Below are 23,964 nucleotides of genomic sequence, written 5' to 3' on the forward strand. Positions count from 1 at the left end.
ACAACGTTCGCACGAACCGTACCAGCTCGCTACTCTCTACGAATAATTTCCACTCTGAAATGATTAGTCGAGTCGTAGAAAGGAGTTCTGGAGTATTCGTTTGAGCAAGAAATAGAGCAGCTGTGAATCACCAAATTCGATAGAAGACTGAGACTCGGACGGTGACGAAAGAAAACAGCCTTTTCTGCAATAGACGTAGATACGCGCGACCATGACCAGAGCGTCTTCCACTTTTTCTGAGATTCAACAACTTTGACGACGAGTTTCGAGAAAAACGTCGAGAGAATCGGACGACTAGAGTTTGGCCGTCAGAATCGAGCGGCGCGGGATAAAAGCGTGAAAAACGTTGTCCGCAAGTATGGGAAAAGCGCAAGCGCGGCGGGTAATTGCGTCAGTCAGAATGCAGCGTAAATCTGCATAATCCTTAGTCGCGAGTTTCCCAATTTGAGGGTACCTACACCTGCAGAGGTTGCAGTCGGCGACGGGCGCGGTAGGCGCGTAACGGCCGCAACCACGCCTTCGGAAATCGTCATAGGTGACCCGGTCCGGTCGGTCCGGCCGATCGGCGATATGGAAGCAACGCGACGGAGGGAAGGGAGCCGGGAACCCGCCACCTTCGCGGTGGCGGCTAACCAACCTCGGAGGATTATAGTTAGTTTTTCTGGGGCGGAGGCAGGGGGGTGGGATAGTGAGGCTTTCGAAAGGATGGTGATTGTGGAGCGTGGCCGGCGTGGCTCGCGTTGACTAGGGAGTATATAAGGCCCACCGACCCAGCCCAAGTCAGTCATTCACCGGACTAGCAGCCCAACCACCACCACACACTCACCAAACATGAAGGCCTTTGTGAGTATTCGGGCCTTCTCGCACGGCGAATATTATCCGGGACCGTTCTGCCTGAAGCCGCTTTTCGCGAAATTTCAAAATCACCGCGGTAACGAGCCGCTGGCCCTTTTTACAACGGCAGTTTTCAATTTTACTTCATTTTTCGATAGACTTTATTCCTCGTTTTGTATCGCTGCACCGCGGTTGTAAACTTCGCTTCTATACCTCGAATACCCGATATTATTCCTTCGGTCGCAAAACTTTTTACTACCGGTCAATAAAATTGGTCTCCATGTATACATATATATACATATACATATACATACGATTACGGGTGAACCCTTGAACCCGAAACGAAATCCGGAAAGTATCAAAGTATCAAACTGGGAAACGTCGCTTTCGTCGTTTTAAAAATTCACTGCGTTTATTTACCGAGAACCGCAAAAATCGCTTCGGTTTCGTCTGATTTTGAGCAAATTTCAAATCGCCGCGGCATTGCGGAACAATAGAGCTCAGCCTCCGGCTTCCGGGAGAGTAAATAACACCTTTGGTGCACCGTTGCATTAGCGAGAAAGGACGTGAAAGTTTATTCGCGGGTATATCGTGTATCCGAACGTGCATACGGTAACGTCGGGCAAAGCCGTCGGTCTCTCACGACATTTGTATCCGACTGTTACACGCGTGTTTCTCAGTGATCCGCAATCGAGAGCGACAAGTTTGACGCCGGGATAGCCGCGGGTGGTCGAGAAGAATATCGTTCGAGTGTTAATAAGCCGGGATGACTTCCTTTCTAAACGCAACATCTTACATGTAGAATCGTGCGAGAGAATCGAGTCCGAGTAGCTGCAGTTTGACGTGGCGAAACGAAGAAAGCCGCACCCGTCGGTTGCAAAATGTAATATTATAGAGAGCAGCGGAGAAACAAGCGTCACTTTTCTCCGACGTTTGTTACACGCCGGGAATGAATTATGCGGAACCGTTACACGGACGGTGATATAATCTACTACGGTAGACTCGCTTTTCCCCCGACGTCGCGAAAGTTTAACGACGGGAATGGAAAATATCGAGTGAGTAATATTTTTTGCGCGACTAGCCTGGAGCTCCCGAGTGTGCCAACTGGTTAGTTAGTTGGCCGGCTCTCGCGGTTTGCCCCGATCCGTAAAACTGGATCGGAAAGAATTTTTCACCTAATACGGAATCCCGATGCGGAATCGGGGCGTGGTGTAAGATCGAGAACGGCGCTGAAAATCGGCTCGGCCGCACCGAGCTGACGGGAAAAATGCAAGAGGCACGGTAGCCGGGCATTAGCTCGAGTTACGAAACGTTGCATCATCGCCGCGACACGCCGCCCTCCCTCCTCGTTCGCCGATAGAAATTCACCCGGTTTTCTCGTCCCGACACGCGATCCTCGCGACGTCGGTGAAAGCGAGGCTCTGGAGAACCAGCCAACCTTCCCTCATCTGCCTGCGTATCTGCAACGAAACCGGGAAACCTCGCTGTTCCAGATTGTGTTCGCCTGTCTGGCAGTGGCGACAGCTCGCGCCGGCATCGCCCACGGACCAGTCATCTCCTACGGTGGACACGGCGGCGGCCACGGTGCCGGCATCGCCCTCGTCAGCGGCGGACACGGAGGCCTTGGTGGAGGCTACGGAGGCTACGGAGGCGGATACGCCGGACACGGAGGCGCCGGTCTCAGCGGCGGACTCGCAGCCGGAGCCGGTACCGCAGCTTCTCTCCAAGGCGGAGCCTCAAGCTTGGGAAGCGGTGGTCTAGGAGCCAGCTACGCGGCCGGAGCAGCGGCCGCTGCTGGCGCTGCGGGAGTTCAACAGATCGTCTCTGGTGGTGGGTCGACCGAAATACGAGGATCCGACCTCACTCGCGACCTCTCCGAGCCTTTCGCGCCGTGCCTAACCCCTCGTTTTTCCCCAGGAGTGACCGGTGGTAGGTCCGACATCGGACCCGCGGAGGGACCCAAGGCCAACGTCGGACCCCAGAGCGGACCGTCTGACCTCGTCGGACCCCAGGAGGGAGCCAAATCCATCGGTGGACCCCGTACCGGACCCTCAAGCCTCGTAGGACCCGCCGCCGGACCCTCGACCCTGGTAGGACCATCCCAGGGAACCGCCACCCTCGTAGGACCATCCCAGGCGACCGCTAACCTGGTCGGACCCAGCTACGGCGGAGTCGCCTTCTACGCCGGATCCGGTGGAATCAACGGTGACGACGGTAGCTCCGGCTCCGCCGCCGCCGCCGCTCCCGGAGGTCTTGGAGGCGCTGGTGAGTCTCCCACGACGGTCGAAGCTCGACGCTCGGTCGAGCCTCCGCTAACGACCCTCGGTTTTTCGCCCCTGTAGGTATCGCCCTTGGCGGAGGTGGCGGTTTCGGACTCGGCGGAGGATACGGAGGACCCGGTGCCATCGCCGTCGTCGGCGGAGGCCCAGGAATCGCCGGTGGAATCGGCGGCCACGACGCCGGAGTCGCCGTGATCAACGGACCCTCCGGAGCCATCCACGCCGGACTCGGTTCCCACGGAGCCATCATCCCGGCCCCAGTTTCCATCGGTCACGGCAAGTGGTAGACGGTCTTAACGGACAAGCGATCTCGGCTCGGCGACGGCGGCACACACACACACACACCAATCATCACTGCACTACCGGTTGTTCATCACGCGCTGCAATTTTACCCGCGGGGGAGGGAGGGGGGAGGGTGGAGGGGGCAGCGGAAGCGTCCTCGGCCTCTTCTTCGACGCGACGAGGATGAGGACCGCGAAGAGAATCGGAGAACGAGGAGGAGCGGGAGGAGCAGGAGGATCGTTGGAGAGGAACGGCGACATTCGAGAACTCCGTCGTAACGCTCGTACGGGGAACGGACGAGAGACCGGCTGAGTTTAGCTGAAAAAGGGATAACGAGAGAGTGCACAGTGTGAACAGTGGACAAGTTACGGCTCAGGCGCATCGACCATCCGTCGAAACCCGAACAACCGGGCGCGTTCTATTTTCTGAACACCAGCCGCGTTGCTCCTCACGGGTTTTCGATATTTCTTCGCGCTTCTGCGGATCAGTCTCTCCCCGTGTTCTTCCACTGTCGATTTTCTCTCTCTCTCTATATATCTCTCTCTCTCTATTCCGTTCCGTCTTCTCTCTTCTCAAATCTCTCTGTCCATTCAATTCTCCGTATCTTCCGGTTCCGAATCTCTCGGTGTTCCATCTTTTGCAATATTCTCTTACTCTTCGTCTCTCTGATTCTCTCTCTCTCTATCTCTCTCTCTCTATCTTGCCTCAAGCCTACCCACGTATATTATATAATATCGTAATAAGTATCTCGCTCGGAAGGATACCTCATAATCTCAATTCTCTACATCGTATTCTTCAATGTTGTTATTACATGTACTCACTGCCGCACCGCATACATCTTTTTCTTAAACTATTATTATATTATTACTATAATACGTATTCACATACTCGGCTACGCACATTTTTATACAACTGTGTATATGTGTATATATATATATATGTATATATGTGTGTGTACATGTATATATTTGGTGATTTTTTTTGCTCATACACAATATACATAAATACACATTTATATATACCTATGTATATATGTATTTATATGTATACACGCACGCTATAAACACTCCCCCGTCAAACTGAAACATCCCCCGAAACAACGCGCGTATGTACCGTGTATAATATTGTAGTGCACGGACGAAAAGGTAAACACGCAAGTGAAAAAATGGCTACCGGTAGAAGCCAATGGTAGGTCAGCCGTTCGATTGGGAACGAACTAATGTACATAGAAGGCGCATCACCTCCCGCCGCCGGCCCCCGACCCCGCCCGACCCTCGCCCTCGTCTCACCCTCTTTTTGCGATCACGACTAGCACCCCACCACCACCACCACCACCATAGATAGATACCACGTATTTATAGCGTTTATACATTTATACAATACTTTATATAAAAATAAAGCATCAGTATTTAAAACTCAACATGTCGATGTGTATTCTCTCCGTTCTCCTCGGCGCTCGACTCAACCGTCGCATCCACCGATCCACCCACGGTGGTCCCAATGGTTGACAAACATGATCTGACACGAAAATCGACTGAATCAAATATTTCACTGCGAAAGCCAATCGAGCATTCGTGGCATGGTATTCGCTGTTCGGTCTGATTGTCAGTGAACATGCGGCGGAAATGTAACACCTACGTTCTGATACTTAGAATCGTGGGACTGCAAAGCTACGATGAAGATGGTACGAGATTTCAGTCAGGGTAGGCGGCGTGAGGAGAAGTTTGGGCGGTCGATAAGCTCCTAGACGACAAATGCGCCGCTCCGAGAATCTGGATGATAAAAAATTGAGTGACGTATAATAATTCCAAAGCTGGGGGAGCTTTTCGGGAGAACCGACAATGAGTGAGTCGCGTCTCATTTTTCACTCGTATAAGTCGCAAACCTGAGAGAGGAATAGAGAGAAGGAGAGATTCTTACTTTATGTACTATGTGCATGTATATATTGTATAAAATATATAGCCTTGGGAGTGGATCGGAGAATATATTAATAATTCATAAAGGATTATTTGCTTAGAATTAATATCACCACCTGCGGCGTTCGTTTCCTTTAACCCCTGCCACCTGACCCAGATTTAACCCCCAAAAATTATCGCGCGGTCTGTGCGTAATCAGAAAATTTTGAATCAAGTTCGAGAAAAGTTTGAGGGAGACTCTCGCTTCTCGCGGTGAAACTTTCATTCTCTTTATTCGATTTGGACTTAGGCGACCCCGCTGCAAATTTCACCGCGAATATCTCCGAGAGCTTGGCGAGAATAGAATCGAGTTCGTGGTTGTATCGAAGAAAACTTGAGAAAAAAAAATTAACCAAGAACTCTCGAAAAAGATTCAATTCGACCCGCGACATGTTTCGTACCGTTTCTGCAGACGCGACAGGTTTTAGCCACGAAAAAGTACCGCCAATTACACAAACTCGATTAGCCGGTGATAGCGAAATTAGTTTCCCCGTATTTCACCGTAACGGGTGCATTAAAGCTCCACTTCAGGTATCAGAAAAGTTTTTATTTCGACGAACGGGACCTCAAAACATGTTCCTAGAAATGACTACAAAAAGCTCACCAACGTTTTACGGTGAACGTCGAGTTCGATCAGTTTCGTTCTCGAAATTTCCAAGGTCACTGAACGAAGCCGCAGGCTTACTCAAGCTTCACACGGCACGATTTCTAGTCTGCTTCGTTGACGAAGCTGAAACACGAACCAGGGTTCACAGCCTCCGTTGTAAGTTTGATTACCATAGAGATGGGAGGCTGCTGAAATATCGCCTGCATTTCAGAGCAGCAAGCTTCCTGCAGACGCTTACAGTGACAAAAAATAATGCAGATGCGCCGGAGTGCATTAAGCCAAAGCGCGTCAAGAAATTGTCGCGGCACTCAACCTCAGGCCAGGCTGATAAAGCTGATGGCGCGAGCCGTCCGTCCGTCAGTTCTCTTTTCCACGCCGGATGACTGGCGAATTTGTCCCGCGGTCTGATCTCGCGTTGTCATTATCCATGAAAGCGCGAAGCCTCGACACGAACGGCGTGGCGTCGAGGTGGGCCTGGAATGGGAGAGTAAACAGCTTTATCAATTTGGTTCCCGCGAAGCGCTCTCTGGGAGTGCTTAGCCAGGGTGGAAAGTCCCCGGAGCTTTTGCTGCGAAGTCCTTCGAGGAGCGGCGGAAACGTAGGATGATTTACTCGATTCGGCTCGACCTTCTGTTTCCATTTGCAGTTTAACCACCGAAATTACACGGACAGGTGACACTGTACCCAGCGACGCGACGGTGCGGCGGTACGCGTTACGCTGTGAATTACTGGCTCCCGGTTCACCGCAGACGGAATGTGACGCCGACCGCGGGTTTCCCGTCAAATCGTAAATTGTAATTATCAAGGTTCAGTGCCGGAGGTAACGCCGTCGCGAATACCCTCACCGGACGCGAGATATCGTCGTTTTTGAGCTCGACTTACTCGGGCTGAAGGACACTCGAGAACCGCAGCCACGGAACCATTCTTTGTCGCCCTCTCCGTCCTTTTCTTGCCTTTGCTCAATAATTCGCAGAGTCTGTTTTGCAATTAGAAATCGAGTAATACTCGCTCCTCGAACTTGCCTGTCTGATCCAACTTCCAGGAACGGCCTGTTAAGAGGATCTCGAGCGTTCCTGCTTTCGCGGTCTCAAGTGCCAACAAAGGAAATGGGATTAGCGGAATCATGAACAACAACGAGTAGCGCGAGAGAGCGAACAGTGGCCCAACTCAATATTGAAACCTGAACAGCGGAACCTGTGATTTTAGGCCAGGCGCGAGCCGACCGGAAAAAAGCCCCGCGTCGTTTTTGCTACGAAGGAAAAAAGGATCTCTTCACAGCTCCGAAACCACATCTCGGCCAGCAGTGACGGCTCGGTGAGCTTGCTCCGGGGATGAATTTGCGCGTTGAAACGTCGGACGGACGAAGAAATGGCGCCGTATTCCCGGTCAGGAAAAGCGAGTCCGACGTTGAACAGTGCCAAGTGAAAATTTCAGGTTCAATACTATCGCGGCAGGAGAGGTGAGCGCTTCTTTGAACTTTGTAGCGTATATAACGCAGCTCTAAATCTTTTGTCAAGTTACTCCTAGAGTTAGATGTTGGCTGAGGCATTCTGCTCGAGCAGATGCCCACGAATAAAAGAAAGCTCTGAGCTTCTCGAGGAGATCGCGAGACGACGGACGGCTTTAGACGTAAAGTCGCACACTGCATACGCCGCATTCTTCTTCTAGTTTTGTTCAAGTCTCAAGTGGAGCGCTCCGGAGAATCCTGCGTCTACACGTACCTCGGCCGGAAGTGTCCTTCGCCAAGAGTTTTCACCGCGAATTTCTACCGGCTTCCATCCTTGAGGGATGAACGCCTTCAATTATGGACGAAAAGCTCAGTTGGCGGGTCACTCGACGAATTTTTTTCTCCTTCCAGGATCCTCTCATCGGCTTAAAGGACCTCTCCTTTTTCTCTCAATGAACTCTGTTACAGACGCGACGGGGGGAGGGCAATTAATCGTTACGCTAATCGAGTTCGTTTAAAGCGACACGAGATTTCTACCCTTTCACCGATCGATGCAAGATTCCTGCTCGGCAGTTTGCACTTTCCATCAAGGTCGCGGTTGCCGAGAAAACTTTGTCCTCGAAGTGACGACAGGCACGCCGCTATAATTGCGGTAATATTCCGATATACCTGTTCCGTCACTCTCTGTTTCCGCGTTCAAAGTGTCACGTGAATTTATCGCAGGGAAGGATGGCGAGAGCTCGATCCTTTTCGAAATGATGTTTTAACGTCAAAGCTGCGCTCTTTTTTTTTTTTCTTCTATTTTTGCATGTGGGGTGAACCTGAAATCAAAATGTTTGACGTTCGTCGTTGCGTGCGGTAATTCGAAATGATTGGAAACTCGATAACGAATAAGACACACAAAGCGCGCGACAATTCAATTATTCAAGTAATTATCGTACACGAAATGAATTCTTCGGCTCAAATTTCCAAACGAACGGTCAACGTCGATTGGCAGTCACACTAATTTAGCAGCGGGGCAACACGCGAACTCGATAAAAGAGGGCGTAATTAACGCAGTCGATAATTCCGAAATAACCGAGTGATCCGACGGCGGTTGAAACGCGCTAATACAGAATCGCTAACGCCGGTCCGTGTATTTGCTTTACGGCGTGAAAAGTCTGGACAGGATTTCGAAGGTCCGAAAAGCATATCGAGCGTTGAACGTTTCAATTAAAAAATCTCACCGGTGTGGGGAAAATCGCAATTATTTACCAAGCTTCGCGGATTGTACCAGAAGGGAGTTGAAATGTCAGTGAAATCTCATTGCTCCTTCCTCCTCCTCCTCATCGTCGAACTCGAATTATTAACCCAGACATCGAACCTTTCCTCGTACAACAAAGGCAACAAAGGCACGATGCATTGCGGGCGCAGAGGCAAGAGGCATCCATCGCATGTTTGCAGGGAATAGGAGCAAACATCGAGGAGAACGGTAAAGGTCGAGACGTAGCGGCGAACTTTGTCTTTGTCGGTACTCGCTGAGGATATTCCACGAACTGTACAGATACTCTCCGCGTATCCTCTGGGGCACCGCAGGCCAGCGTCGGAGGAGATAGGTAGAATTTGGAGTCCAAGGTCGGGACGAGGACGAAGAAAGAGGTGGATAATGCCGAGCTGAGGGAGAAAACTGAGCCCCAGAACGGCCCGACCCTCTTAATTACCGGCTTTAAAGAGGCGCCGAGGGTCGCCATATTCGACGATTGTTATTGGCTTTTTGCTCGCCGGTTTGTCGATTTCGTTCAAATACTACGGCGATATATGTCGGCGGTGAGGCTCAAAATTCGAGAGAGACGGAGCGAGTGCTTCGCGTATCTCGAGTGGGAAATTCTGGAACAAAAAATAAAGTGGATTAATAATTCCTAGAGTAATCACCCCTCGCCGAGGGGCTCGTGACGGCCCTGGCTACTGCCTAACTCGGCACTGCGCTCGACTCGGACTCAGAACGTCTAAATTAATTCGGCAATTCCCAGGTATACATTCACGAGTCTCGTTCAGCTGTAGCACTGGAGGAATTAAAACGGCGTGTAACTTCGCAGATGCTCGATTCATAATTAAACTAACCCCCCCAGCTGTCCGACATATTCTGCTTTATACGTACCTTATACCCACCATCACCACCTTCTCCTCCTCCTTGGAAACGGAGTTGAAAACAGGCGGGCAATTGACGCGTCTGCGAAACGGTGAGTTTCAATTTTACACTCGGTTTGTTCTTCCTTTTGAGGTGTGCAGGCACTTGCCGTTAATGACGAGAATGCATAAAATTACCGAAATTATAAACCCCCTTGTAAACTTGTCGTTCGGTATCGCTTTTAACAGCGAGTACGGTTCAACTCCTCCGTTTCGAACAAGCTTGACGGTAATCGTGACACGTTTCAATTCCACGAGTCAGTCGCAACAATTGGGCAGAGTTTAATTGACGGTTTGCGCCAGCTTAATTTCGGAGGAACAAAACGGCCGATGAAAAAACCGTGAACTCGGAAAACTTGAAACAAAGCTTTAGCCGGCTGATTGAGCGAGAGAAATTTGTGGCAACCGACCGCGTGCTTCACCCGGTGTAAATTCGAGCCACGAGTAACCGAGTCAGGTTGAAATTCGTGCACGAATCGAGGGGCTAAAATAATTACCGAGGATTTAACTCGGCGAGAAACTTGGTCCTAGGCGAGCGAGTCGTGGACTGCGGTTCGTGGCGGCCGATCGTGAGCGTAGAAAAATTCCGCGGCCTGAAAGTGGGTGGTGGTAAAAACTAGTTTTCCTACCCTCGCCGGCGGGCCGCAAGGACATTTTTTAGGCCTTCAACGACATCCGTGTAACCTGCGCTCACCGTCGGAAGGGACGGTTTCCAGCAGGCCGCGAATGGGTGTGGCGAGGTTACCACCGTCCGACACAATCGGTCCGTACCGCGGAGCCTCGGAGGTATTATTATTCGCGGGATCAGTGGGAGCGCGAATCAGGATGCCAGAGTCCTATATAAGCTTGGTTCGATATCCAGAGTCCATCACCACTCGACTACCGCTCAGTCAGTCAACATGAAAGCCTTCGTGAGTATACGAGTTTAAGCTTCGAATTTTTTAAAACCAACAACTCCTCCCTGAATCTCACCCCCAGATCGCCCTCCTCGCCCTCGTCTCCGTGGCCGTCGCGACGCCTCGTGAACGTCGGAGTGTCTGGGGTGGCGCCCACGGCGTCGCGGTTGGCCTGGCTGGGCCAGTCCTTGGCGGTGCTTCGGTCGCGGGGCCTCATCTGGGCCCCGCATCTCTCGCCGGGCCCGTCGTCGGTCCTGCTCGTGTTTCCGGAGCTGTTGCCGGCCCCGCTCACGTCTCCGGCAGCGTCGCCGGGCCCGCGGTTGTCACCGGGTCCGTCGCTGGTCCCACCTGGGTTGACGGAGGCTGGGACGGAGCCTGGGGTCACGGATGGAACGGAGCTGCCGGATGGGCTGGTGCAGGTAACCGTCCGATACGACGAACCCAAAACACTCTGCGTTGACACTGAAATCGACCTTTGTAGGATACGGACTAGGAGCTGGACACGGGGCTGTTTTGGCTGGGCCTGCGGTCCATGGAGCGGTTCTAGCTGGCCCAGTTGGTCACGGGGCGGTGATTTCTGGGCCGCACGCGGGCGCGGCTGCGGTCTCTGGACCCAACGCTGGGTCTGCGGTTATCTCGGGACCTTCTGGCACCATCTCCACCCATGGCGCCGGATACGGAGCTGGAGTCCATGCTGGACTAGGCCATGGATGGGCTGGCCATGGTCACTGGTGATTTCCACGCGTCCTCCCCTGAGCCTCTTAACAAATGTACTGACTGGTCCTGGCTTGGTTCCCTTTCTCGACCTCCGATTCTCGTCTTTTTGTATAACAAACATTGAATAAATGCATTTTTACACTTGAAATATGATGCCGGTACGTTCATTGACTGTTTATCTCATTCGCCTTTATCTAGTCATAATAATCGTTGAAACCATTCGAAAGTATATACGCTGACGTAAATCTAGAGAGCCGATACTCTTTGTTCTCGTTGAATAGTCAGCCATGCTGCAGTAATTGTCACGACCTGTGGCGATATTAATAACGCATAGGCAATGCCTGATTAACAGCGAATAGTATATTATCTTGTAAGCAGCTATATTGCTGCGGAGCGTGGAAAGCTCCTTTACACTCGGCGTAATTTACTCCGTCATAGCTTTCAGTCTGCAATTAAGCGATTTGAGGTGGCCTGAGAGGCGTCGGAACTTCCCATTTCGTGTCAGAAGCTTCGACCATATTCCGTCTGTTCGCTGGTTTGAAGCTGGGCTGAACAGAAGAAGACCGCCATCGTCTGGTTGGAACGTAAAACGTGGATTCTAGCATCATTCAGATGCCCTGGACCGATGCACTCACGAGCCGACAAGCAAAGGCTGGGCTCGTGTGGCACGGCTGGTTTACAACTGCAGTGCCGGTTGATCGTATCAGCATCGATCGAATTCCTGGGGTTGCACCAAGTGGCGACGGTCTCCGAATATACTGTACCACCTCCCTGATCGCTGTTTCACCCTGATTGAACCTTGTTTTAATCGAATTTCTCTGGGCTTCTACATATTTTCTTTCGATCAACTTCCGTCTCGCGCATTTCCGGCTGGTAACTTCAAATGCTAAGAACTGCAAGTTCCTTCGCGAAAGTCACCACCAGGAAACATACCTGTAATGCTAATTCATCTCCACACTTTTTCCACTCTGTCAGATCAATGTTTGATAGAAAATGAAATGTCGTGAACGAGCTCAAGCTAGCTTGTCAATCGTAATGCGATCTGGCGATGAAACGCAACCGAGCTATGTTCCAAAAGCATGTTCTCTTCATCGTTTCAGGCCCCCGATTTTTGGCGACTCGCTGAGACGGCAAAGGCCAGTCGTTCCAATCAATCGCCCACTCGCTCTGGCCGCGTCGACATGTGAAGGGAGGGTTTTGAGTGGCCGCGACAATGCGCGTGGCGACCGATCATTTTCCTGATCTACGATTACAACCGGAGTGTCATTGTCGCTGGAGCTTGAAGGCTGTTGGTGAATACGTCCGGCACGCGCGTTCCACGCCTGACCTCTGGCACCTACGTGCCGTGCCTACGGCAGCGGTTAGTGTCTGACACTTGGCACTCGCTAACAAAGGATCTATAACTCGAATTACCCACCGTGTGGGAAGTGCAAAGTCGGTGTGTCGATAATTTCTGGAGTACGTACCTGCAACGACCGTGTGGGTAGGCAGGAATTTCACTCTGCACTTATGTTGCACATTTCGGACCGGCGGCGGGATGGGAAACACGCGAAAACACGTGTGGCATAAGCGGAGAGTAACTTGACCAACGATAATAACTGTTGTATCGAGTTACAAATTTCATACCAACTTTGTGTGATTCTCCATGTATACAGTGTTATTATGACGAAACACTACGTGTCCGAAAGTTAACGCTAGAACGTAAATTGAACCATCTCGAATTCTCTACCTCGCTGCTTTGTACCGACCAATTACCTTCGAAGTTACGAATTATCGACATTTACACATAACGTTAAACGGGACAAGCATTTTTTCCATACATTAAATCGGAAGAAACTTACAAGCTTTAGGCCACTCGTGCAGGGTTGGTTTAAAGTACGAGTCAACGACGTCTTAAAGAGTATCGGAATCCTGAAATCGCAGCGATCATGTTTTCAGTCGTAAAATAAAAATTATCAAGGAAATTCAAAAGAATTCCAAAGCGATCATCATGGAATTGTAAAAGCGAGATGTTTCGATCATACAAATGTTTTGAAGCTATCTATCGGATGAAGAACGTATTCGTGTACTTGATGCGAGGATTGAACAGCGACTAAATTCTCGAGGGGAAAATTCATATCGGAGACCTTTGACATATCACGTATCAAAGGCGGTACTATGAAAATGTGAGTATCCGTATAGTCGCCAAAGAGATTTGGCAGACGTTTCAAACATTGCCCGTCGTTCGGGATTCAAAGTAAGAAAATTCACCCCTTTTCACCTCAGCGCATCGCAATGCTTGATGTTGACAGGATGATTTTCAGTGCTATTGACAACCGAACGTTGATGCGTATCATGGCTTGTCACGGCGCATTCGGACCTTTGGTCCTCGACGAAGGTAAGATAAATGTACCAGTTATTGATCTTTTTTGGTTGTATCCGTGTGATTCTGAGTTCTAAAATTACTATAAATTGGTTTTAGTCATCGAAGAATTCGCAATTTGTGCCGCCAATTTATAATTTTCGAAAAGAAAAGGGTCAATAATTGTTACGCTTACCTTACGCCTGTCGGTGTCACTTGCATTAGTCCGAGACAAATCCTAATGCAGATTGCTGGAGTCTTGCCTCCACAGACAAGCGAGGCCAACCTGACCAGGTGCAGGTTAAACTTCTCGTCAACGCTTTTTCTCGACGACGAAGGCCGCGAGGGGAAGGCGGCATAAAAAAAGGGGAGAGGAGGAAAGTTTTCGAAGAGTGAAGGGGATAAATAACTCAGGTCCTGGGTTAACTGGGCGCAGCTGCTAATTCCTCGATAATTAAAATTTCACTTCCTCCTGATCGGCTATTAATTTCTACCCCATTCGTCCGTCACTTATTCCCCGTTTCAAGAAACCCGGCACTTTGTATATCCGTGCATTCCCCGAAAAGAGTAATAAAAGTTTCTCAAACTCAAAGGTACGGTTCTTATAATCTGGAATAGAAACGAACAAAATGAAAAAATAAAAATAAATAAAAAATCGAGAAACGAAGTAAAGCCTGGAAGGTATTTCAAGCTCGAATATAACTTGCACTCTGCGCCGACGTGCAGTATATACGGTGGTAAAAATCATACAGTATATTTGATAGGAATCTTCGAACGTGACAAATTGCCTGTTTCAAACATATTGGCACTTTCAGTCGTGCCTGCAGGTGTGTGTGTGTGTGTGTGTGTGGGCGCATGTGTGAGATACGGCTGCAGCGTGCTTCGGGCGAAAAATAAAATGATACTCCGCTTACCTACCATTGGAAGTGGTTCGATATTGACGGGTGGATGTGCCGAACGATATTGACCTGGGTCGTGTCGGAAAGCTCTACTCATATGGAATGCGAAAGAGATCCGACAAAAATTGAATGATTAGAAGGAAAAGAAAACACATAAAAGCATTTACAACGCTGGTACCGATGGAAGGCCACAATTTCTAATATATCCCACGTAATGAATTTCTCTAAGGAACAAATTCACCGAGTTTTATAAGTCAATTGAAAAAATATCAATACAGCAACCTTGTAACCTTATCCTCGCTATTGAAGGTGTAATAAACTTGATAAAATTTCTGATTCTTTTCACAAATCTTGGCATCATTTTCGTGATAAAGACGAAACCTTGTCGCTACGGTCTCAGACAAAATCGATTCGTTAAGAATAAGGCGCCGCGTTGCCGTTCGTCGCGTTCCTTCCATCGCGGTATATAATATACAAAGAAATCGACAATGCTCGCAATACGCTTAAGTCCGCAGCCACCCACTCATGCGATACTCAAGATCGCCTTGTTCGCGGTTTTTCGGCCCACCGTCAAAGCCTGTTTCGAATTAATTCCGCGCGGCCCAGCCCTCGTAGTTACAAGTGAATTCCAGCGAGTTGCCGCAGGAGTCGAAGACGGCTCGTTGTCCGGGTGTCGCGACGCTACCGACGCCTGTTAAACCTACGCCTCAGTCCCGCAGGCCGCACCGCACCTCGTCCTCCAGGAATGTTCAAAGTGCGCGACCCTGCGAGCCTTGCAATTCCGCGCCACGCCCGAACCGCGAGGTCGCGGCCGCAGCCGCGGAATCTCGTCGTATAAAAGCGCGACGCAGAATCGGAGTTGACAGATCACCGGCAGCCGTCTGCTTCGCAATTCTCTGCACCAACCCTCCCAGAATGCGTTTCTTCGCCGCGATCACCGCCCTCCTCGCCATTTTGGCCACGGCCACAGCCGCTCCTTCCGGTCTCTGGAGCGCCCACGGCGTCGCCCTTGGAGGCCCGGTCCTAGGGCCAGCAGCACTGGCGGGGCCAGTCGTGGGCCCAGCGCGGCTTTCCGGCCCCGTTGACGGCGGTGCCCTCGTTTCCGGTGCCGTCGCCGGACCCGCCGTCGTGACCGGAAGTGTCGCTGGTCCCGCAGTCGTTTCTGGATGGGGAGCGCCGGTCCTCGGATGGGGAGGTGAGTGAATTTAGCCACGTTTCGCCCGCCACCAGGCTGCGGCCTCTAACCTTTCGGGCGATTTTACAGCCGGACACGGTGTCGCAGGGGCCGCACTTCACGGCGCAGTTTCGGCACCGGCGGTCGTCGCAGGACCATCTGGCAGCATCGTCGTCGGGCCTGCCGGACACGGTGGTATTGCCCAGGGGTGGGCGGGACATTGGTGAACCGGAATCACCCCCGAGTAACCGAATTCCAACCCTCGACGAGCGACCGACCCGACCTCACAAGCTGACCGCCTAACGATCTCCGTCACCAGCTACCCCGCACACAAATGTTTACCCTCTTAGCTGCAGCGAACCTTTGACAATATACCTACCCGATGTAATAACTCTTTGTACATAACCTTAGCTCTTCTGTCTCCGATCTCCCTTTTACCACCTTTCTTTAATAAACTCGCACTTTCAAAGCAACGATCGGACGGATGGGCTTTGATCTCCGTGGACCTTGAGATTCGTTTACGTCTTCCGATTCCTTATCCGCGCGCTTGTCTCGCTCTTCGTGGACGAGTACGTGCAAGGCCTCGAAATGTCGGGATAGCCGGTCATCGATGATTCGTTGGAGCCGCTTTGAGACGCGGCGACGATTCGTTTTCTGGCCGATAGCGAGACAATGCGGACTCAAAGCCACCGGCTGCAGAGCTTCGGGACGCGAGGCAAGAAGAACGCTTTCCAGGCGACGGTGTCTGTAATTTCAGGAAATTGCTGGCACTGCACTTCAATTAGTCTAGACCGGAGTCTCCGGCGTCTCGGGACGGGCCCGATATCGATACATTTCCGGTCTCTTTGCGAGGCGCTGGTCCGTCGAGTCCAGCGATTCTTCAACTGATCCCGGGAATATTTTTCTACTTTCGATTATCTCTGCGGTTCCGTCACTCAGCGAGACGCGTGAAATCCCAAGAACAGAATCGTTTGATGTTTTCCCTCCGATTCTCCGCGAGTATTTTTCAAGTAACGCGAGCGATTACTTAGCGGAATGAGACTGCCTACCTGCGTTTGACGAGCCGACAAAGGAGGATTGATTGCGATTGTGGCCGGACATTGGAGAGAAAAGGGAAACGTTATGTACGAAACAACGGTACGATAGATGAAAACTCCGTTTGAGCTTTCCACCGAGGTCGGGAAGCTTTGTCCGAACGATGAACGGACCTCGACCTTATTCCTTTTTGACTCGGCCGTGAATTACGATCCGATCTAAAGCCGATGAAACCTCGATTCTCGTACACCTTTGTCGGGGCTCGAACAAAGATAAGATTGATGTTATTGATTGCGCCGAAATTACGTTACGCGTCAACCGCCTCCCACCATGGCATCGTCGACGTTCTCAGGACGAGCTTCGTGTGTGCCGAGAAAGAAGGAGAGAAGAATCGGGAAAAGGATGAGGATGAGGATATCAACCGGGGTATAAAAAGCGCGATATTAATTTCGAGCAAATGAATAATACCCGCAATTTTTTACCACCCCAAGCTCCACTTTCAGCGGCCGGTTCTCGGGTATCAAATTTCCAAAATTAGAAGAACGGGATGGCGTAATAACGCGGATAAAGTTTGCTGCAGACAATGATTAATCCTCGGCTTCGCTTTGCTTGCCAATGTCCTTTCAAGACGCCGCGCAACCAATTGCACAGTTATAATTAAAAATTTCTGTCCGCGCGCAAAAATTCTTTTTTCTTCTTTCAGAAATATTTCACTTACCGATGAAGATTAGCTGGGCTGATATTTCATTCAGCCGTTCGACTTGCCAGGGAACTTGGAAGGCGAAAAGTCGGGCAAAGTTTCGACCAGCCTCCTTGATATAAGAAAAAAGAGACAAAAATGAAACCCCGACTTTTGAGAGCTTCGCAATAACATATTTTACTCGTAATGTTAAATACCACGAAAGTCCGGATCTTATCCTTAAAATCTTTGCCAAAAGTACCCGCTCATCTCTTCTCCCGGTATAACCGATTTAAAATAAAAACGTGACTGGACAGTGAAAAACTTTTTCAGGACTCAGAGAACCGCTCCGTCAGTTTCCTTAATGCCTTTTATTTTATTCCCGTCGTAAGTTCTTTGAGGCTTTGTTGTGCGTTTAAACAATGCAAAAACAAATCGAGATTCAAAATCACATTGATCGACTCGGAAGGAAGATCGATTGCAATTTCAAATTCGTTGAAACAGGCGAAATTCCAGACGCTTCGTGTATCGTTAAACGCGAATAAAAAGCCACGAGAAAGTCACAAATTTGACAAATTAACAGGACCTTGAGTCGGCACCGATGTTAATACATTATATATACCTGCATATGTATTTCGCATCGGCCATGCGTAACTATTTCGCATTAACGGTACAAGAGAATCACGGAGTGGGTGCGGAGAGCGCGTTAGCGTGGAAACTTGAAACTATATTTGGATTTAATTGGAGCGGTATTCAGCAGGCGGAACATGCTTCGGTATCACGAAAATCGGAACAGCGTAACCGCGATGCTCTATGTTTCATTTGTTTGCATATCAATGAAAAAGAAAACATAAATTAAATAAAAATATCAACGTGTACCATAATTTTATTACAAAACATTAATCACTCTTGCAAATTGGAGAGAATCTGTGTGAAATTCGCGACCCACTTTTTTATACATTTTGAAGCTCAATAATCCCAAGTCCAAAGAGAGCTTCAGAAAATACTATGAGCCATATTCTTGTTTAATATTCATTCGATTTTCGCGGATAAAATGTGACGTGAAAACGAGGATTAAACCGCAGACTTGTGGTCAATACAGAATGAGTTACAAACTGAAGCGAGTAACTGAAAATCTCTCTCTCTCTCTCTTTCACACACACACACACATACACACACACACACACACATACACACGCACAGCAATGATTACAAGAGAAACAAAGCGCTGCTGTCCGCACTTATTCGTGAGGCAAGGAGGCGACGTTATTGCTCGTTCAAGAAACAGGTTAACGGTAACGGTACTAGAAAATATGACATTTGAACCTCGTTTATAGGCGGCCAGAGAATATGTCACATGCAAGAATGCGTACAGGGTGTACCGCGAGTAAAAGTGCGAGGAAAATTCGCGGACGCTTCTGGAGGAGAGAGTTGCAAAAAGTGTAGATATTCAGGATCGGAGGTGAAAGGAGTGGAAAATCTTTTTGTTTCATCTAATTTATTTCGTGCTTCAACAGCGAGTGACGACTGTCTGCTGACGGGTAAGAAATCACTACCAGTATCGCACCCGGTGTGCCGATAAATCAATAAATGCAGTGCAGTTAGAAGCGTGACAATTGTAGCCATTGATGTAACGGTTGAGCAGGTGTAAAAATTGTTGGTTTAAAAGGTGACAATGGTAGACATGGAATTCCGCCAGATGGAGTTGTGGTTATTATTATATTTGCGATATTTTACCCATTCAGTATTTCAGGTATTTTTAACCACCGCATAATACGAGCCCGTGACAATGCCGGGTTGAACTTTATTCTCCTGCACTGGACGATGGAATATGTGATAATAATAACGTTCACAAGCCCGCTTGAACAATTTATGAAATTCGAAATACGCGGTGCAGGTGAACGCGCGCTTTACTCTGAATCGGGAATTCATTATTTACGGCGATAAAGCGCTCATTTCTGTTACGCAAATAAAGTGATGGGGCTTATCCAATACTTGGTGTTAAAAAAAAAAACAATATCCCAGTGAATTTCAAGGGTGCCATTATCACCGAACGATGTCAAATAACCCGGTGTCAAATCGAGCTTCAATTGTTTTATCAGCGAGGTGAAGATTTTTCCGTTAATTATTTCCCTCCGCCGCGGTGAAGTTAATTCGCAAATTTTCCGAGCCAAACACAAAGGGAAAGAGAGAGAAGGAGGTTTTTGCGAACCCTTTGTGTTCGAGAGTCCGACCGTTGGATGCTAATGTCCACTCGAATTGCGAGCTGAATTTCGTTACTGCGATCGGACCGAAAGGACGCGGCGTGTTATAAAATTCAGTTCAACAAATTCCATGTCCTTCAGCGTGTTTGCGTTCCGTAAAATTTTCTATACGCTCAGCTTTAAACCGCGACTGCTAGCCAATTACGACAGAGGCAAAAGAATTTTTGCCTGATCTTTTTGCGCAGCGAGAAATAGAAAGAGAGTGTGACAGTGACTTTGAACTCGTACGCATTTTTCTAAGCTTTTTCTAATCCCGCGCAGCCGCAGCTTATTCTCTTATGACGGGACCTTACGGCGAGACGTTCACCGAGGTTGAAGGTTGATCGGTGATCCGTCATCGTCGAGGCCTGAGTATAAAAGCTGAACACGACAGGGTCGAGTGATAGTTCACCTCATCTAGCCAGTTAGCGCTAAACGAACAAGGCGAAGCGATGAAGCTCAGTCTCATGGCGAGGAGGAGAATCGGGTTTCGTAAATTCTAGAAATACATTCGGTATATTGAAGTTGTTGCGGAGCATAAAAACTGTTGAATTTGGAACGTCGTTTCCGGCGAGAAATTACAATGTATTTAAAATATGTCGAAGAGAACGTAAACAACGAAAAGTTAGACGGCTTTCCAAATCTTGACCAACCGGTATTTACCGGCAATTATTATAATGTCATATTACGGTGAAATAGCAAATCACGAAAAGTGTTCTCTGGATGCATACGTATGTAGATATTGCGAAAATAGCCAATCTCGAGCTTTACGCGTTGCGTGACTGTAATAGGTGCAAAAGATAGAGGCTGCCAAAGACAGCCGCGAAATTCGGTCATTCGGATTGTTGAACCACTTGCTTTTTTACGCATGGATCCAAACCTTTCAAATCACGCTACGCAACTGGAACTGTTACTTTATGAACCAAGAGAGTGAGACGCGAAGAAGTCACCTGGTCAAATCAAACAGAAATACTTTGCCTTTAGGCGTGATCTAACATCTATCAAAACAAAAAACCAAGTGTAATAAAACGGGGCAAAAAACACGCACCGTCAAAGTGTATATAACATGTGAAAACGTATCTCCTCGCGCTGTCTGATACACCTTGGTTATAAAGCAAAAAGCGGGCGTCGTCGAGGCCTGAGAAATATTGACAAATGTGATCATCTACACGCGCCGCCACGCAGATTGGTGGCTCAATTTATCTGAAACGAGATCGCTGCGTTCAGTTTAATCGGCAAATTCCCATCTCTGGATAGTGATATACGCCAAAAATTGATTGGGAAACTCACGTTTTAATCTTGGAGAGCTACCATTAATTCTTTCCTTTCTTTAATTATATTCCCAGCCTGTCGGTAAATAGCAAAAATTAATACGGCAGATTTATCACTGCATAGTAGGCACGAAAATCAGAGACATTAACGATAAGATACTACGGTTCCACCTTATATTGTCACTATGGACTGACGAACTCGCTCTGTTTAGTTAGGACTCAACGCGGACTACCTGGCTCCAAAATTACGCACGAAATTCGGATCCCGCGAGAGTTGTTCAAAGCACCCGGAAGCACAGCTGGACTCGATATGGAAGTTACGTAACAGTCGAAACACGGCAAAGAAGCAGGCGAAAAGTAAACGACCTCCAGTATATCTCGAACCCGTCTCCGTGTCAATAACAAATTCGATACGCTAAACGAGTATTGTGCAGCAGTGACGGTCAGTGAACTTTTTCTGCGCAGCATCGATAACACAATGATCAGACGATCGCAAAACGATGCGCATCACGTATCTTGAAAAGTTATGATTTTTGGTAAGGTGATAAAAAATGGGTGAGACTCGTTTCGAAACGCAGCTTCACCTTCAGCCTCGAACGTCTATTGGAAAGTAATAATCTAAAATTTTCACTCTGGATTAGAAGGTATTTTATTACAAGCAGACCAACTGTGGTGGAGATAACTCGATGTGTTACAATTTACCGTGGCTCACAGCCGAGGCGACGCTCTATCGCAATTCGATATCTGCTCTTTGCACATCGAATTTCCGTTATACTTACCGCCTGATGACGCCAACGGTGACAAGGACACCGTAAAAAGCATCGTAGAACCTTTAACACGATCGTTCACAATGCCACTTGACGTGTTCTCTCGATCTCACCTGGCCAGCCGAAGGCCAACACGCCTCAGGCTCCCAGCTTACGTGTGTTGTGCAAACGTTTGAGCATTCAGGCAGTGTTCTTCGCGTACGCAACACACCTGGCTGTGCCTGGATACGTAGGTCTAACCATCGCATGACTTGCTAGAGCGAATCTCCGACGCAGTTTACACCTCGGGGCACAGCTGCGTTGCTCAAATTTTCACCGTATCGTACCGTCGCGTCGATGTATAAACGGAGGAGTGAAAAAAGTGGTTTCATAACGGACGATAACGGCTCGAGTATCGACTAGTTTCAGGACTTCGAATCGTTCGACGGTGATGATTCAAGGCGACGAACAGGGCGCTTCGATGCTTGGTTCACTGCAGCTTTTTTCTTTCATCAAATGATCATCAATGTATCGCTTAGGGTTACTTTTACTCCGCACTTTGCTGAACCTTTTTTGAAATTCAATCGGTACATCAGTTACGCTGAGAAGCCTGTATGAGAAATGGACCCAACGCTTCTCTCAATTTTTGCTACATCTAGTTTGCAACCCTTGAAACATCGCGGGTTGTTGAGGATTTTGTGACGTATCGGCACGTCTTCAGGGATTGACGAATATTTCTGACAGTGGGAAAATATGTAGGTAGCTCATGAAAAGTTTACCTCGGCGACTTCGCCGGAAGGATGATTCATGCCTCTTTCCATTTGCGAGACAGTATATTATATGATCCCGCGGTTTCGTTTATACCTCGGAAACGTTTTCCGATCAGCCATTCGAATGGTACATAGTAGAAGTTGTCGAATGTCAGAAGACACGACGGGCTGACACGCCTGTCACACTCACTCCACCCTGACGATGAGAGAGTTGCCAACTTTCGATCGATTCATTAACACGACGCGTTCCACGTCTTACATTATATAATATTCGATTTGGAGTTGACGGGGTAGAAAGTGGTTACGTAATCGTAATGCGCAGTGTCACTCGGTACTAACTCAGATGTGGAATTGAGATGGAAACGCAATAAGAACACTTGAGCAGGCACAGAATACGAATCTGAAAAAACGCTAATGGACAAGCTCTTCTCTCGTCTGTAATAAAAATGTCATTTTAACACCAAAAATGTTCGATCATGTCATACAAACGAAATTGGTTACGTATGAGTAGTGTAAACGTGCGTTCTGGTGTTCTTTAAAGTTACGCCTAGGAAATCGAATCAAAAACATCCGCAGTGTCTAGATATACGCCTCGGTTGTTGCCAATTGAAAAACTCTCATTACTCCAGATTTTGTCGAATTGTAATCAGTACATTGATTCACATAATTAGTAATAAAACTGAATAATAATTATCGGCGTTTTGCGGTGGTTAGGATGAAGGCTTCAGGGTCGTCGGAACTTCGGAAATGCTGGATTCGTCTTGAGTGAAGAACTTTTTCACGCTCGTGAAGGCTTTCGATGCTGCCTCGCCGGTTTTGTGCGCAGCGTTCTTGGTGTAATCCTTGATGTCATCGTAGTGAATGACGTCTTTAATGTCATCGATAACTCCGGCTTGGATCATCTGAACAAAAACAGCAAAAATGAGTAACTATAATAGATCAAGAGTTAGAATCTACCTCGCTATCTATCCAAATATCATCTCCTGCGGTATATGTAGTCCACAATATAAGAACGCCCTAACGATCGATAATTTGATGGATTGGATAACTTCCTTCGACCACATTCTGTTGGCCGGATTAAGGATAATGTGTTTTTCCAACGGTTCTCGGGGCTGGGGTAATTTTTTTTTTTTTTTCAACGATGAAAAATAAGCCAGGGCAATACACGAGTCGCCAGACCGCGTATATGGTCGATTTTTTATCCAGCTCCTATAAACGCCGCGGTTAATCGCGTCAATTGCTATGGCACGGTCAACAAGTTATGAAAAACAGCCAATCCCGACCGTCGGAACCAATGCGCCGTTTCTTTCAGTACGTCCAATTACTTATCGTTACGTTTAAACTCCACGGTTCATTAACTTCACCGTCACTCTAAAGTTTATAAATCGTTCTATCGTGGCAATAATCGCGTCAACGGGACAACAGCCGGCGTCTGTTCAAATCCGACCGACGAGCACATTTTCCTCTGATCTTTGTGATCCTCATTTTCGTCATCTGACCAAGAACGATTTTCCTGAACGCAACGAAAAGCAGTAAAAAGACGAATGTCGAGGGTATAGAATACCGGACAGCGAAACACGGGCACTTGATGAAAAACAGCATCCAAATCGTTTACTTTCTCCA

At 48.5% G+C, this 23,964-nt stretch overlaps 4 protein-coding genes across 4 annotated transcripts in view; all 4 read left to right on the top strand.

Annotated features, from left to right (window-relative positions):
• The first annotated feature begins 786 nt into the window (after positions 1–786).
• Positions 787–4,815, top strand: apd-3 (apidermin 3). The gene is made up of 4 exons (XM_046636914.1): positions 787–843; positions 2,328–2,664; positions 2,752–3,099; positions 3,177–4,815. Exons 1-4 carry the CDS (start codon positions 832–834, stop codon positions 3,398–3,400), a joined length of 921 nt encoding a protein of 306 aa, XP_046492870.1. The 5' UTR covers positions 787–831; the 3' UTR covers positions 3,401–4,815.
• A 5,635-nt stretch (positions 4,816–10,450) lies between these two features.
• LOC124224727 (uncharacterized) lies at positions 10,451–11,331 on the top strand. The gene is made up of 3 exons (XM_046636915.2): positions 10,451–10,481; positions 10,549–10,885; positions 10,948–11,331. Exons 1-3 carry the CDS (start codon positions 10,470–10,472, stop codon positions 11,199–11,201), a joined length of 603 nt encoding a protein of 200 aa, XP_046492871.1. The 5' UTR covers positions 10,451–10,469; the 3' UTR covers positions 11,202–11,331.
• A 3,969-nt stretch (positions 11,332–15,300) lies between these two features.
• LOC124224728 (uncharacterized) lies at positions 15,301–16,070 on the top strand. Its single transcript, XM_046636917.2, has 2 exons — positions 15,301–15,618; positions 15,688–16,070. Exons 1-2 carry the CDS (start codon positions 15,339–15,341, stop codon positions 15,822–15,824), a joined length of 417 nt encoding a protein of 138 aa, XP_046492873.1. The 5' UTR covers positions 15,301–15,338; the 3' UTR covers positions 15,825–16,070.
• A 7,149-nt stretch (positions 16,071–23,219) lies between these two features.
• The window catches only part of LOC124224724 (glutamate receptor ionotropic, kainate 2), a 75,342-nt gene continuing 74,597 nt past the window's right edge, over positions 23,220–23,964 (top strand). Inside the window, exon 1 of the mRNA XM_069138202.1 lies at positions 23,220–23,266. The gene's annotated coding sequence lies outside the window, so the exon portion shown is untranslated. The remainder of the gene's footprint in view (positions 23,267–23,964) is intronic.

This window comes from Neodiprion pinetum, chromosome 1 (assembly GCF_021155775.2).
Source record: "Neodiprion pinetum isolate iyNeoPine1 chromosome 1, iyNeoPine1.2, whole genome shotgun sequence".
Lineage (NCBI taxonomy): Eukaryota > Metazoa > Arthropoda > Insecta > Hymenoptera > Diprionidae > Neodiprion > Neodiprion pinetum.

What these genes read in the sequence shown, in the direction of transcription:
- apd-3 (XM_046636914.1), top strand. An exon ending in TCAACAGATCGTCTCTGGTG is followed by an intron (nt 2,665 to 2,751) that starts GTGGGTCGACCG and finishes GTTTTTCCCCAG; the next exon opens with GAGTGACCGGTGGTAGGTCC. An exon ending in CGGAGGTCTTGGAGGCGCTG is followed by an intron (nt 3,100 to 3,176) that starts GTGAGTCTCCCA and finishes TCGCCCCTGTAG; the next exon opens with GTATCGCCCTTGGCGGAGGT.
- LOC124224727 (XM_046636915.2), top strand. An exon ending in TGCCGGATGGGCTGGTGCAG is followed by an intron (nt 10,886 to 10,947) that starts GTAACCGTCCGA and finishes CGACCTTTGTAG; the next exon opens with GATACGGACTAGGAGCTGGA.
- LOC124224728 (XM_046636917.2), top strand. Translation starts at nt 15,339, where the DNA reads ATGCGTTTCTTCGCCGCGATCACCGCCCTCCTCGCCATTTTGGCCACG. An exon ending in GCCGGTCCTCGGATGGGGAG is followed by an intron (nt 15,619 to 15,687) that starts GTGAGTGAATTT and finishes GCGATTTTACAG; the next exon opens with CCGGACACGGTGTCGCAGGG.